This window comes from Barbus barbus, assembly GCF_936440315.1.
Source record: "Barbus barbus genome assembly, chromosome: 21".
Lineage (NCBI taxonomy): Eukaryota > Metazoa > Chordata > Actinopteri > Cypriniformes > Cyprinidae > Barbus > Barbus barbus.
This window is the reverse complement of record NC_136749.1, coordinates 1,725,901-1,742,664: the sequence shown is the minus strand read 5'-3', so window position 1 is coordinate 1,742,664 and position 16,764 is coordinate 1,725,901. Positions and strand designations below refer to the sequence as shown.

The 16,764-nt window shown below is 43.1% G+C and overlaps 1 protein-coding gene across 1 annotated transcript in view; it reads right to left on the bottom strand.

Annotated features, from left to right (window-relative positions):
* Positions 1-16,273, bottom strand: part of LOC306887280 (A disintegrin and metalloproteinase with thrombospondin motifs 16-like) — a gene marked incomplete at its 5' end in the record, with an annotated part of 81,120 nt that extends 64,847 nt beyond the window's left edge. Inside the window, 3 exons of the mRNA XM_079444906.1 lie at positions 13,306-13,634; positions 16,009-16,069; positions 16,178-16,273. Coding sequence (XP_079301032.1) covers positions 13,306-13,634; positions 16,009-16,069; positions 16,178-16,273 — 486 coding nt within the window. The remainder of the gene's footprint in view (positions 1-13,305; positions 13,635-16,008; positions 16,070-16,177) is intronic.
* Positions 16,274-16,764: the final 491 nt, after the last annotated feature.

Here is a 16,764-nt window from a genome sequence, read left to right as displayed (position 1 = left end):
ATGTTAATGACAGTATTTTATAGAGCTGAAGAAGACAGGGATGCCTAAAAATATTAGACGGAATAGATTTCAAGCCGAAAAGAGAGTCACAAGTCAAGACAAATTGAGTTGTGAGAGTCACAAGTCAAGACTGGTCTCAGGCGAGTTCAGTGACTCTAAAACCATTAGAGTCCTTATACAAACGTACACTTAAAGTCTTCGATAAGAAATCGGTACATTCTCACCATTGTCCAATACTGGAAAAATTTAATTTGTTAAGTTGGGAAAACATGATTAAGTATGCCAATGTATGCTTGATGTATAAAATTATTTATGGTTTATCTTCTCCCCCTCTTGGTCAGTTAGTTCGTATTAGAACAACTGATTATCGCTCTACAAGAGGAGCATTAAGAGGAGACTGTATCATACCGCTTAGACGAAGTAAATTTAGTCAGTCTGCTTTTTCTGTCAAAGCTGCACAAGAATGGAATACTATTCCGACAACTATCAGAGATCTAGACACATATGCTTTATTTAGGGTTCAGTTGAAGAATTGCTTAATCAGTACTCAGATTTGTCAACACTAGAATCTTATATCTGCTAGCCATCCTATTATTTGTATTTTGTTGCATTGTTTTTAATTGATCCTAAATTGTTTAAACATATTTTCTTTAGGGTGACTTGTAACATCTTGTCCAGGGACTACGGATGAAAAATAGCCTTTGGCTAATTCTGGTACATTTACAGGAATGTTTTTATTAATGTACAATGTCCCTGTCAAACTAAATAAAAAAATAAAAATAAAAATGTAATAAAAAAGAACTACTGGCTGTGGATCAAGTTTTTTAAGTTTGTCAGGCTAGTTGATATCATTAGCAGCTGTAAGCAGATTAATCCAGGCGTTTCCAGAGCAGTGATTCAAGGCTCCATCAAGTGAACAACACCTGGGACTTAATCTCACCCCAAGACCAAAGGTCCTACAGACAAGCATTTCATCCTTTATTGGACGCTGAGGACTTCAAAGAGCAAAATTACCCAGTTGTTTTGGTGTCAAGGCAGCAATCCTCATGAGATACGCTCGTCTTCTGTCACCAGATCACAGGGTTTAGTCAACAGTAGCGACCTTTGCCAGAGCCAAGGCTTTCGGGCTAGACGTGGGATGAAGTTCAGGCATGACTGGTCACTCCGTACGACTCCAGCCTGCTGCTCTCGTGTTGGGAGTTTCAGCCGTTGTCAAGACTAATTCCCAAAGTTGGGTCGATTTATGGTGATTACGCTTTCATGCTGTTTACACACTCGATGCATGTCTTCCAGTCAGTCCTTCCTATCCGTCCAAAGTTTAGTCAATAGAATCCTGCTGGATTGCAATTATGGCTTCTAGATAGTTGAGGAAGACAGTACAAGATCTCAGTGACATAATTCAGACAGACAGTGAGCGACCTTGCGGTGAACCCCTGTCGTGTTTCCCATTCGATTAAATCCACATGGTGTCTTTCAGATATTATGCACAATGCTTAGTGTTCATCCTCTGTGACATCACTTCCATTTACCTCAGACTGTCTGAGAACTTTGATTTGCTGATGACCTTCGCTTTGGAGACCCACTGGAAATTGTTTCCAGAGACACTACAACAGAGACCCTGATGACCTGTTCAGATTAAACACAAGCAACAGACATGTTCTTCACCTTTGCCTAGAGAGGTCTGCCATCTGACAAAGAAAACTAAACTGGCAGGTGACTTTTCTTTGAAATTCAATGGCACTCCATAGCGCAGAAGAAAAAAAAATCACAAACGAGATCTCTTAAAAGAGATAATACAGCCAACACATTTGAACATTTTATAATTTTATCATCATTTACTCACCCTCAAGTTGCTCCAAACCTGTATTAATATTTTTTTATTTTTATTTTGTTAAACACAAAATAAGATATTTTGAAGAATTTTTGTTGTTGGTTGGTAATTTTTGGGTGCACTATCCGTTTAATAACCTAACAGCAAAATTTCGTAAACCTTCTCAAATTGATCTTCAGAGACACAGGTCCCAGTATATGATCTCCCTATAGAGTTTTAGAAGAGGTCTCAACAATGTCTCCAGCCTTGATCAAACTCACCTGACTGTAACTTTCTAGTTACCCTGAAGACCCCGATTGGCTTGTTCAAGTGTGTTTGATTAGAGTTGAAGCTGAACTCTGCAGGAAAGCGGAAAGAGCTGAGAACCTTTGCTCTATACCTAGTTTAAGAATATCAAATGCAGCATAACATGATCTATAAAGGATCAACATATGAGTGATAAAATTCTCTTTGTTTTTTTTTTGTTTTTTGTCTTCTGGGAAAACAAATTAATTCTGCTGTTCTGAAAGGTGCAGGATACATTGACAAAGATTTGCCATGCAAAACTGAAATTCACTGTTGTTGTAAGAGCTTGAATTACACTGTTCTAGAACTGCTGGGACAAACAAAACTCCAAAACAGCAAAGAGATTTAATTCGAGAGACAATTTTCATAAAGCTCCTTTTTCTCAAATTGACCCTCAGAGAAAACAAAGACCCAGTAATCTCACTCTAGAGTTTAGAAGAGGTCTCAATAATCTTTCAAAACCTGGTTTGTCAAGATCTTCTATACCAGGGGTTCTCAAATCTGATCTTCGAGGTCCACTTACAGTACCTGCAGAGTTTAGCTGTTCTATATTCCTTCAGTATAAAATATCAAATGCAACATAACTTCAGCTATAAAGAGCAACACACGAGTGATAAAATGCTCTTTGGGACTGTTTTTTTGCCATTTTCCGATGGGAAAAGAACTAAATTGTACTGTTCTGAAAGATTCAGGCTGAGTTAACAAAGATTTGCAGTGCAAAAATTATATCTACTGTTGTTGTAAGAGCTTGAATTATGCAGGTCTCGAACTGCTATACGATGCAATGGATAAACAAAACTCTAGCAAAGATATTTAATTTGAAAGCCTCCTTCGTAAACCTCCTTCTTCTGAAACTGATCTTGAGAGAAACAGATCCCAGTAATCTCACTCTAGAGTTTAGATGAGGTCTTAACAAAACACTGCTCAGGTTTGTCAAGATCTCTCTATACTCTTTCAGTATACAATATTAAATGCAACATAACTTGAGCTATAAAGAGCAACACACGAGTGATAAAATTCTCAGCTGGTAGAAGAAATTCTTTCTCCTGTTCTGCAAGGTGCAGGATGGGTTGACGAAGATTTGCGGCACAGGAAAGAAATTCACTGTTGTTGTAAGACCTTGAGTTATGCTGTTCTGGAATGATGCAATGGATAAATCAAATTTCTGTCAAATTTATATCAGGCACAATATAAACATCAAATTTGGTCTAAAGCAACAGCAAATGGGAAATGGGAGAATTTTGAAGGAAACCATAAATTTGATGATCTATCCAGGGAAATCTGTACCTTTCCATTTCTGCCAGCAGAAACTAAAAAATGTAAATCAATTCACACTCATGGCACTTAGTGTACAATTTAGTGTAAGCAAACAGTGCAAAGCCATGTTGTCAAGCGGGAGTGGTGCTGCTGACCACATTCCTGCATAAGTAACACGTAAGAATCATCTGCCACAAATCTGCGCCTCAGTCTCCCAGGTCCATGACAAGCTTAACTAAAAGCAAATGTCTGCGCTGCCTCCTTAAATACCTCTCATGAAATTACACACTGAGAGCTACAAGGTGCAAATAGCAGTCATAAAGCACCAGGAGACGGGCTGAGATGCTACCTGGGAGAAAAATAACAGCTGGGAAATGGGCAGATCCAGGCCCGACCCTACAGGAACTCTAATCAAAGGAGCTGAGCGGATATGAGGAAACTCTGAGCGATTCACATGACGCTGTTCCTATTTCCATGAGAGAGAGGCCTGTGCTTGCCTCGCCACTTTTAGAAGCTGAAACCGAACCTCTGCTCTCCTCAGAGCTGCTATAAGAGTTTATATGCCAGCTGAAACTATTTGAGAAGGGTGTCAATGATTTGTTTTTTGAAATCCTCTTACATCATCTCAGTGACTAACTGTTGCTGTTTTTGTTATGAAGAGGCAGATTCGGTCTTAACTCCTTCCTGGACATTGCATTGCGTAAACACTGACTGTAAATATCAAGGCTAAATCAATTTGAGCTCCTCAGAAACGCCACCTCCAGCAGGACCGCATTTATCATTGCTCATTAACGACGACCTCCCGCCAACAATTAGTCATCAACGGTGCCTCTTTCTGCTCTGTTTTTACAGGGCAAATCGTGCTACGCTCCATTTCTGTTCATTATAAATAAATATGTTAGGCTTTAATTCTCTCAGTCCATCAAAACCACATTTAAAGCCTGTAGAGTGAAAAAGGGAATTGTTTTATGAGGGATAATAATGTATATATTTTGGAAAAGAGATCTGAAGAGCTGTTGCATGGCTTGGTTTTCAAAGCCTAATGATGAATGCTAAATCATAAGCATTATGGGAAATTTGGTGAAAGACGATGAACCAATGCAACAGGTTCTGCTATGGAGCATCTTGGGATTACAAATCAAACATGATTTCTGATCCCAGAATCAAACATGATTTCTTGGGGACTGAGAGTTTGTCCTTGGTTTTAATTAAGAGTGACCAAAATCAGTCCAGTATAACAGGACCTGTATCAAAAATAGCAGATACTACAAATTTTCAGTTTAGACCAGTTTTGGACTGCCCTGTCTTAATGTCCCAGTGAACAACTCTCAGATTTCATATCTTTGAGTATTTCCTTTCTAAATCCTTAAAGTCAACTTGAAAGAGCATTATCAACCCATTTAAACACCATAATGTTACATAACAAGAATGTAGCGAAGGATTTTTTCTCATTAGAAACTGACTGGATTATGAAAAGTGGCCATTTCCTACTTGAATTGAGTTGTATTGGTTACATTAACACTACTTTAATTTTATTTTTTTAGTGCTTGAAATTTTTGGACCCCATTGACTTTCATTCTATCGACAGCTGAAACGTTCATTAAATATCTTCTTTTGTGTTCTGCAGAATTAAAAAAAAAAGTAAATGATGCCAGGATTTGTGGGTTCCTTTAACAATAAAACCAGGAACATTTTGATTATATGCTGCTTTTAAAACCTTCCCCTAAGTAAGTATTAATGTTTTGCTTATTTAAGCTGTGTTATCCATAGTGTAGTGTCAGATGTGTTGGAGGTTGGGTGTCCAAATGTAAATTTATGGCTTCAGCTTATGGCTGACATCACTCACAATTAGCCTGTTATTGCAGACTGGCGTCACTTCAGAAAGACTTTCAGCATGGAGTTTCCATGGCATGGCACCCGTCTCAACCCAGACTGCCATTTCCAATGACCCTCCTAATTGGCATCCCATGTGCCACCACTAAAGACAGCTATTGTACCGTTTTGTATAAAGCCGTCAGCTTGAAATCACTGGGGCCTCAATAGTTCAGTCCTCATGCCTTTAAACTCACATTTGGGACCTTTTATGACAAACTCTGACTGTCATCAAAGCCCTGCCAACCTCCAGTGGTGATCTGCCAAGCCGGACTCCACCATTCAAAGTGAATTTATACTCAGGCTTTACCGGACACATAAGGAGAGACGGAGTTAACTAATGATTCTGCACCACTGCTAATCACATCCAGCTGGGGACAGTGTGATGGTCTACAACATTACACTTCCAACAAATATTTCAGCTAGTTATAGACCCAGTACATTTACAATGACAGTAAGATTTGAGCTGCCTCCGTTTAAAGGCTGACAATCACATAGAGGTTAAAAGCCATTGGGAAATTAACTGCCATAAGATTAACTCTGAGTAAAAAAATCAGATACGGATTCTGTTCAGAATGAGTTCACTACTTGCTAAGACTTCTTTCTCAATGCTTATTGTTCTTAAATTTAACACCAACTTCATTCACACTAGGTGTGACGTCATACTGGTAATAATGTAAATCTCCATTTGACATACTGTTGTGACATGGGCGAGTGTTAACCATGGGATCAAGGTTTGGACAGGGTTTTTTTAGCCATTAGTCTCTGCTTATAGATGTTGTAGCTGTACTCAGTTCGCTCAAAAAACACATGCCCAAAGATGATCATGTTCAAAGATGGTAAATGTAAATAAAACTTCCTCGGATTTAAAGCACCCAGACAACAACCAACGCTTAGTGAAAATCAATGAAAAGCATTCATGCAGATTTAAAAGCCAAGGTTCAGATGTGTCACATATTGCTGTGTGTTTCCGATAAACCATACTGTTAGTTCATCATCTGGTTAATATAAATTGAGAACTTGTCCAACATCAGTTCCGCTTCAGGAACAAGACGCTGCGTCAGGAGACGCTTTGGGGAACGCCTACAGCGTAACCGGCTCTGAATACCAATGAAATCTGTCCAATACATGGGAGGGACGTCATGGGCGAGGTGACGTAATGACCAGCTGGTATAAAAGCACGTGCGGTGCAACCGGCATCAGCTTTCGGACATCCAGCTAAATGCTCTGTGTCTTGTAAGTCTTATTTACTGTTGTTTGTGAGCTCCGCAGAACCGCTGATTTGTCTCTCCGCACCACCAAGGAGAACGCCCGTGCCATTGGGCGGTCTATGGCAGCCCTGGTGGTGGCGGAGAGGCACCTGTGGTTGACCCTGTCAGATATTAAAGAACGCGACAGGGTCTTCCTCCTGAACGCCCCGCTGTCGCCTTCTGGCCTGTTTGGTGACGCTGTTGACTCGGTTGTCAGCAGGCACCAGGAGGCCGGGAAGCAGGTAGCGGCATTCCAGCGGTTTCTCCCTCGCCGCTCTCCAGCTCTCGGGGCTGCTGGGTGATAGCAGCCCCTGCCGCGTGCTGGCTCCTCGCATAGGGAGGCCCAAATGGAGAGCGTGGCCACTCGTGCACCTCCTCGTATGCGGGGTGGGAAGAAGGGAGCGCGGCCGAGGACATCTCAGCCTAAGCAGGATCTGCGGACCATGCATCAGGCGAGGAGGTCTTCGGCCAAGAAGCCCTGATGGTGGTGGACCAGGGCTTATGAGGGTAGCCCCCGCTGGGGTAGAGCGACGATCGCTGCAGCACACAGCGGTCATCGCCCCCCAGCGCTCTCAGGAGATCGTTCTGCCAACCCTGCCACCTACGGTGTTTCAGGGCGCAGCGGTCTCCAGCGAGCACACATCTCAGTCTCTTCCGCCCGGTACCGTAGCGGAGCTGAGATGCTCGCCACCCCTTCGGGGGTCTCTAGAGCAGCTGGTTAAGTCGTTCCCTGCCGGTGCGCCGCTTCAGGGCACCGAACTAGCCGCTCTGATTACACCAGAGGCCAGTCTCAAGAGACTGGTTCCCTTAGTAGACTATTTCGCAGTGTGGAAACTACTGCCAAATGTGTCTAGATGGGTCCTGCGCACTGTAGAAAGAGGCTACAGAATCCAGTTCGGTTCTCGTCCGCATCCGTTCAACAGGGTGATTTCCATGTTAGTGGGTCCCGAGCAGGCTCTGGTAATGGAACAGGAGGTACATACTCTCTTAAGGAAGGAGGCCATCGAGGTGCTTCCTCCTCACGAGAGAGAGTCTGGGTTCTACAGCCGGTACTTCATAGTTCCAAAGAAGGACGGAGGGTTGCGTCCCATTTTAGATCTGCGGCATCTGAACCACTCAGTCAGCAGACTGAAGTTCAAGATGCTCACGCTCAGGCAGGTCGCGTCTCAAATCAGGTCTGAGGACTGGTTTGTCGCGATCGATCTAAAAGACGCATACTTCCACGTCTCCATCCTTCCCTCTCACAGGAAGTTCCTGAGGTTTGCTTTCGGGGGCGGGTACTTCCCTTCGGCCTAGCACTCTCACCCTGCACTTTCACGAAGTGTGTGGGCACCGCGTTAGCTACGCTGCAGCTACGGGGTGTCTGCATATTCAATTATATAGACGATTGGTTGATTCTCGCTCAGTCAGAGCGGAGGGCGGCTCAACATCGAGATGTTGTTCTCGTCTACATGAAAGTGTTGGGGTTAAGACTAAACGCCAAGAAGAGTGTTCTTTCTCCAGTACAGAAAACCACTTATCTTGGTGTGGTGTGGGATTCGACCACGATGCAGGCACGTGTCGATCCTCGGATCGAGTCGATCCTCACGGAAGTCAGGAGAGTGAGAGAAGGCCAGTCACTCACTGTCAAGCAGTTTCAGAGACTGCTGGGTCTGATGGCGGCTGCGTCCAACGTGTTACTTATTGGCCTGCTGTACATGAGACCCCTACAGTGGTGGCTCAAGACCAAGGGGTTCTCCCCGAGGGGAAACCCGCTTCGCATGATCAAGGTCACGCAGCGGTGCCTACGTGCCATGGACATGTGGAGACAACCTTGGTACTTGTCCCAGGGCCTGGTGTTGGGAGCTCCTTGTCGCCGCGTAACGCTAGCGACGGACGCATCCCTCACCGGTTGGGGAGAGATCATCATCTTGCCTGGCACATCAACAGGCTCGAGATGCTGGCCATGTTTCAGGCTCTGAAATACTTTCTCCCAGGCCTGAGAGGTCACCATGTGTTAGTTCGCACCAACAACACATCGGTGGTCTCTTACATCAACAACCAAGGAGGTCTGCGGTTGCGCCTCCTGTACAGGTTGGCACACCAGATCCTTGTGTGGGCCCAGGGATAACTCCTCTCACTGAGAGCTGTTTACATCCCTGGGCATCTCAATATGGGAGCAGACACCCTGTCGAGGCAGGGGCTGTTATCAGGGGAATGGATGCTTTACGAAGCAGATCTGGAGAGTGTTTGGCCAGGCTCAGGTGGATCTCTTCACCACTCAAGAGTCAGCGCAATGTCCCCTCTGGTACTCTCTACGTCATGGTACAGACGTGGCCGAGGCTTCCGAGGCCCGGAGTTCTGGAGAGAGTGCGTCGGGACGGACTCCGGCTGCTATTAGTAGGCCCGTTCTGGCCGGGCCGAGTATGGTTCTCGGACCTGATTTCCCTCCTCGACGGCTCTCCATGGGAGATTGCAGTCAGGAGGGATCTCCTCTCACAGGCAGGAGGCACCATTGTGCACCCCCCGCCCGGAGTTGTGGAAGCTGTGGCTGTGCCCTGAGGGGGCACAGCTCATAGCTTCCGGTCTCTCAACCGAGGTTGTTGAGACCATTCTCCAATCCAGAGCTCCCTCTACGAGGAGACTGTACACCCTGAAGTGGAGACTCTTCACTTCATGGTGCGGAGATCACCAGCTCGACTCAGTTAACTGCCCGGTTGGTACAGTGCTGGAGTTCCTGCAGGCTCGACTCTCCGCAGGGTTAGCCCACTCCATCTTGAAGGTCTATGTGGCGGCAATCTCGGCTTACCACACCCCTCTTGGTGGACTGACAGTGGGCAGACAACCCCTAGTTACACGTTTCCTCCGTGGTGCACTGAGGCTAAGGCCTCCGGTACGGTCCCGGGTCCCCCCTTGGGACTTGGCTGTGGTGTTGAACGCTCTCTGTAGGCTTCCCTTCGAGCCTATTGAGGAGATCTCAGATCGCCATCTCACCCTGAAGACCGTGTTTCTTCTGGCGATGACATCTCTGAAGAGAGTTGGGGACTTGCAGGCCCTTTCTGTGGCCCCTACCCATTTGGACTTTGCGCCTGGTATGGCCAAAGCCTTTCTATATCCTTGTGCAGGGTATGTCCCCAAGGTTCCTTCTGTCACACCACAGCCTGTCCTACTGCAAGCCTTTAGTCATCCTTCCTTTCGGGAGCCTGACCAGCTGAGGCTAAATCGTATTTGTCCAGTGCGAGCACTGGACGCATACGTCCACAGAGCTGCCATGTGGATGAAGGCGGACCAACTGCTTATTTGCTTTGGTCCCCCTAAGAGAGGTCTTCCTGCGTCCAAGCAGACCCTCAGTCGGTGGATTGTGGATGCCATTCAGTTGGCCTATGAGTCTTCTGATCTCCCCTCGCCCATGGGAGTCAGGGCTCATTCCACTAGGAGGCTCCAAGGCCTTTCTCGCAGGTGTCCCTATCCAGGACATCTGCAATGCTGCGGGATGGTCCACGCCCCTGACCTTTGTCAGATTTTATGGCCTGGACATGCGAGCCACTCCAGGCTCTTCTGTTCTCTTGCCCTAGCTGTGCTCTGTATGGATACACACAGGGCAGGGATTTGGAAGTCTGGTGCGTGGGTATCTCGTTCCCCAAAGCGTCTCCTGACGCAGCTCGAGTTCCTGAAGAGGAACGTCTTAGGTTACGTAAGTAACCCCAGTTCCTCGAAGGAACGAGACGCTGCGTCGCGAGGCCACACTTCCGGCATCCCTACCAGTGCTTGCTTCATTCTAGAAGCTGACGCCGGTTGCACCGCACGTGCTTTTATACCAGCTGGTCATTACGTCACCTCGCCCGTGACGTCCCTCCCATGTATTGGACAGATTTAATTGGTTTTCAGAGCCGGTTACGCTGTAGGCGTTCCCCAAAATGCAGCATCTCGTTCCTTCGAGGAACTGGGGTTGCATACGTAACCTAAGACGTTTTACACCAAATACTGTAAAGAAGGACACACCAAAATATCCCCAAATGAGAATATTCAGTTTTGGCTGAAATGGTTTTGGAGGGCCGAAATCATTGACTGAAACATTGATGTTTAATTAGCACTTCTCTGATGCTACCATTTTGATTGCTTCAGCGGCTATTTCGTGCACACACAACATTGATAAACTACAACAGGTAAACAGGTAAAAAGGAAAACATACTGTATGCTGTGTCCCAATTCACCTACTTTTACTACGCCCTAAAAGTATGTACTCTTTTTGTGAATAAAAAGCACATATTTTGAGTATGTAACAGAAGAGTAGGGAAGCTTTGGGACAAAATACTTTGTTATAATTATGTCTTTAACAGATGCTCTGACACATAGTTACGAGCATCTTGTCACCATTTAAAGTGCCCTGTCAATCATCTTGTTGTGTACAGTTAACATCATCCACATTTCATTTCATTTAATTTCCTACCGTACTGGAGAGAAATGAAGAGGAACGTTGATCTGCCAGTCGCATCTTTCCTGCCAAGGACTTGTGTGTTTGCATAATGATGCTTTTACAAGTTAATGAACAAACGTATCTTTATATAAAGTCACAATGTTGTTGCACATGAATTATAATGAGGATAACATTAAATAAATATTTTTTCATCATGTCCGATATTGATTATGAATCACTCAAACCCCTTCCTCTACCTGTCCGTCGGCCTCACGTGTATGCTATGTTCTTAACACGTTTTATTCACGTTTATAGTTCTTAATCAAATCCTTATCCAATGTGCAATATGTTGAGGGCAATATTAGTCATTAGAGTTTGCACAGATCTGCATTTCGAATTTCCACAGGAAATACAGTATTAAATCATCGGGGTACCTTTGGATATTCATTTCAACATATTATGATTTGTGTCGCACTAATTCTAATTTCAAATACTATTTAGGATGGATAGTATGTGAACTGGGAAGCAGCGATAGAGTATTCATAGATTATTGAAAAGCTCATTGTAATCTTTCAGTGTTGCTCTGGAACTCCTTTTCAAAACAAACAGTTAACAGATAAACAATGTATTAAAGCTTAAGTGAGTACAATATGTGTTTGTTTCCACTGAGGACGAGTACAGATCCTCCAAATGTCGATCTGACTAATAAAAGGGGGCTCTGTTCTCAAGTAAAACCTTCCCTAACCTAAATTTATGTGGGTTATTGAGTCACTGGTTTAAGGGGATTTGAATGCTGGGCTTTTAAACGGGCTCTATTGATGGGACGGAGCACTTTATGTCAGTCCAGTCAGAGTAAAGTCATGAGAACTGCAGCAGAGTCACTTTGCTCCTGCAGCGCCTACTGGGAGCCGAATCTTGTGCGGCCTGGGAGCCAAAACAACAAAGGCACTCTGGAGGTTTGAGGTTTCTCTGCACACTGAACATTAATCCACAGAGAAAACAAACAGATGGGATGATGAGTACACTAGACGGATGAATACAGCGGTTTGAAGGTCTACACAAGTGATTCAGTGCATTGATGATGGCACAGCGATCGCTCTACAGTTCCTGACAAAAATGCTTGAGTTTGTATGTCTTTTTCTCTCTAAGGAGAAGATACATTCTCTCTGGTCTATTTTTATCACCATCATTATCAACTATCTGAAAGGCATAGCATAAATCAGTTGGGGATAGTGCTGTATACATTTTCCACATTTCAGAGGGAGTACAATAAAGACAGAGTGCATTTAGAAATTTTTTCAACATTACATGTTATTACAAAAAAATAAAAATAAATATATATATATATATATATATATATATATATATATAATACAATACCTAACTACATAATACTATTATTGTTAGAAATTTCAACAATATAAAATAGAAATATAATAAATTTATACATTTAAAATTTAAATTAAAAGAATAAATAAACAATTATCTCCTGGCCAGAGGAGAACTGTTCCCCGACTGAGCCTGGTTTCTCCCAAGGATTTTTTTTCTCCATTCTGTCACAGAGGGAGTTCTGGTTCCTTGCCGCTGTCGCCTCTGGCTTGTATTGGCTTGGCCTCAGTTGGGGACACTTCATTTCTAGTGATTATCATCAATTTGATTTCACAGATACTATTTAAACTAAACCGAGCTAGACAATGGCATCTCTGAATTCAATAATGAAATGCCTTTAACTGAAAATTGAGTGTTTAATCTTATTATTATACATTACTGACACTCTATCCTCCAATTTGATACTGTTAAGTGCTTTGACACAATCTGTATTGTTAAAAGCGCTATATAAATAAAGGTGACAAATGCCTGCAACGGGAGCCAAAGGCCTAATCATTGCTGTTGTTACACTTACAGGACGATCATATTCTTGTTTAATAGGCTATTGATCAAATATTTAATTCAAATATCCACTTAATCATTTTTTTGCTATTGCTGACACAGCCTCTATAATCTCTTTAAAAAAACAAACAAAAAAAACAAGTGGACATCACAACCTTTACAAAAATTTACCATGGTTTTATCATAGTAAATTTCTGAATGCTTGAGACTATAAAATCAATCAGACAACTGCATTAATAAAATAGTAGCCATAAGTACCTTTCTAGAGCTAACTGTAATTTTTAAATAATGCAATTTAATTGCAATTTCTTTAATTATTTACTTTTATATTTTATTAAAGTTCTATTTTGACCCCTATAGTAGGTGTTTTTTTTTGTTTTTTTTACTTCCATAATATTTGAGGGAGGGGGCACAACAATACAATCATGCTTAGGGTACCCGTTTGGGCAGCAGCGGCTCTGATGACATCTTCCCCAAATGCTCACAATCAGCTGTGAAACAGGATAACCCATCAATCCACTCACCATCCCTGCACATGTCGACAGCGCCACGGATGAGTTGACCTCTGACCTCAGCACCCCATGATAGAAGCAGAGGTGGTCTTGAGGAAAAGGCAGCAGGCTCTTGGTGCCGCTCCTGCCCAGGGTTTGTATGGTGAAGCTGGGGGCGATCAGGTCACGTGACGGCTGCAGGTCCAGGTGGAAGTCCTGTCCTAATCCACGCAGCCTAAAGTGCACAGCGTGGTCGTGATCTTGACCCTCAGTGGAGCGTTTCCTGCGGTGATGGTCGGCCACGGCATGGGAAACGTAACGCCCTTGATGGTCCACCTCGTATGGGGCCACGATTTCATATTCTACATAGAGGAGGAAGAGAGGTCATTAAAAGCTGGAGTTGAATGCATTATCTCTGTTCAGGGGTCTGTTCTTCATAGGGAGGGGGCGGCAACCCATGAAGCTGACGAACAGCCGGCAGACTTGGAATAGCCACTGCCGGCGGACAGAATAAACAGCAACAAATAAAACCTTTTCAAAAAACGAAGAAAACAAAAACGAGGTGAAGGGGCGCCGCTTACAGATTTGGTCAGGTCTTCTGTCACGGTGCACACACGACAGAGGACTAACAACTATACTAACTTTAGCTGGATTAATAGACGATGGATTTACAGTGCAACTTCATGTTATTTTGGAAAAATATGTTATTCTTATTATTTGCATGTTATTCTTATTATTTGCATTTAACATCACATATGCAAATCTGTCATTCAGCAAAACAAAATAAAAAAATACAAGAGAGTGGTACTATTTGTTTGTTGAATGACAGATATGCATATGTGATGTTAAATGCAAATAATAAGAATAACATGCAAATAATAAGAATAACACATCTCTATTTTTATTATGTGTTGTATTCATTTTGAAAGATTACAACGATGTAAATCCCATAATGGAATACGCCAAGCTCATACTAAGTGGGTGATGTTGACATGGTTAAGCCTTGTCAAGGTACACTGGACGTTTTTCCTTTCTTAAGCAAACAAACTAGAAGAATGACATTTGTGTAGCGCCTCATCTTTTTTTTTTCAACTTTCACTAACATGCTCGAAACTTACTCAATTATTTGAGTCAATGTTGGTCGATATACTCAAACAAACAGTCACGATCTTACACTTTTTTTAAGAAAAAATGTAACATTCAGCCTTTTTCAGCCTAGGCTAGGAAGGAAGCTAGGAAGGAAGTGTTCAATAGTGAATAAATGCATGTCACCTTTAAGAAGTAATTATTTACTTGGAATTTCTGAGTGAAAATTGTTTCAACACCAAAATATAAATGTCTGGCTGCAGTTTCTATAGTCCAAACACAGATCTTAAAGGGAATGAACTGAGAACATTAAAACATAATTTGTCATTTAATGATTCACATCAGGATAAAAAAAGGCCATATCTAGCAAATACACTGTTGTTATTGCATAAAATAAGTAAGCAACTGTACCCAACCAAATGCAAGCTTAAGTGATTTATAGGAAGGTCCATGGAGACGCTGCTCATGCGGTGAAGGTCAGGGGATGTGTTTTAATGTTGTATGATTCTGACCTCCACATACACTCGCGCTCTTCTCATCCTTGTGGTGGTCTGGTGGCTCAAGTTATAAATGCTTTTACAGACATGAGCGGACAGATTTATGCTTTCTGACCGTGGGGTGAGACACACACTGATGACACACACTTAACTCTCTGCCGTGATATGGCTCTCACTCTCTCTCATTGTCTTTCACACACACACACACACACACACACACACACACACACATAATTATATCTGGCTACTCCAGTCTCTAAGCTCATACCAAACAGTGCAGAAACTCTTCGCAGGATAAAGGCAGTAAGTGCACACAGAGACTGTTTGTAAAGCTTGGCTGATTGATGGAGAGCTTCTTCAAGTGTCTGCCTTTGTTCATTGTTCACTAAGACCCAATGCATGCCAATCTTTATGCTACACACCCCTCCTTCTGTCTGTGTGTGTGTGTGTGTGTGTGTGTGTGTGTGCGCGTGTACAAAATTGTCCGCAGAAGCGACAAACAAAACCTTTTGGGGACATCTGGGGACACCCTCGGTTGAAACAAATGATTCATGTGAAATACACATGCATTTTTTTTTTTTTATATATAATTCAATGTAGTCTTCTTTTAGGATACAGTTTTGGATTAGTCTGTAACCAAACCATTGGATTATTATAACTAGCTTTATATAAAAACAAATTTGTGGTGCTATTTTTATTTTTATATCCTCATTTACAAAGCTAAATAAATGTGTGTGTGTGTGTGTGTGTGTGCATGGGTGTCAGGTTTTGCTAATACTGTAGGTATTAAATGTCACCTCAAGAAACAATTAAGTGCACTGTTATTATTAATGCATTCATTATCATTATTATTATTAACGTTAAATGGCCTGATGAGCTCAACACAAAAGTTTTGAGCTTGTATTTTTAAAGGTGCATTTGTCAAAGGGCTCCGATTAATTAGGATATCTAGCGCCCTCTGCCGAACACATCCCATATAGACTGTGCAACTGTAATAAAGTCATTCTCATACAAAAATATTTTTGAGTTGCTTTATTTTCATTTTTGGGAGGACAATCTAAATTAATGATGCTATATTAATAAATTGCTCATATAGTGCAACTGTGACTGACAGCTGTCAATCACCTCTGACAGGTAACTGTAACGCTCTCACCTGTGTTGTGAGGTAACCGAAGTGTTTCCAGCAGAGCTTTATGCCTTACATGAGGACCAGCCTGAAGGGTTGCAGATGCACAGTGAGATCTCTACATGGACAGACAGACATGCATCATTTGCATTGCAATACAAAGCAATATTGACGAAACAGGCGCGTGTTTGCTCACCTGCTGGCATCCGAGTATCAAAAACAGAATGAACAGCACAGAACAGATGGATGCGGTGTAATTCCTCCTCGTTGGCACACAGCGCAGGCAAGCCATATCTCCTAGACTCTTATCCAAAATCTGCCGCGAACAGCCTCTGTGCCTCTCCAAATGCGCGCCGCGCTCTCACTGAATCTCTTCAAATCTATACAGCATCAGTGAAGCGCAGTAAACGCGATCCCGAATCCATGATCTGCATCTTGACTGTGCATTTCTGGAGAACTTCTCTCAGTGCTTTAATGGAGTGTGGTTGAGGATAACTGTGCCATTGCTCATGCAGATGTTCTCAGAGTCTCCGCTCAGTGCGCTTTAGTGAGTGTCTGGAGCAGCGCTCCCAAACAGCCAATCACAGCCCACACCTGTACTGTGCGTAAGACCCCGGGCCCCTGGCGAGAGGAGGGTCCAAACATCTACCCTGTAAAAAGTTACGGAGTGTCTATTTACACTAAGTGCAAATAGCCCGTCTTGTTGGCAAAGGCTATTTACACTAACTCCGCCCACTAACGTGTGATTGAGTTGGCCAACACTGAAAAAAGACACCATTCTAT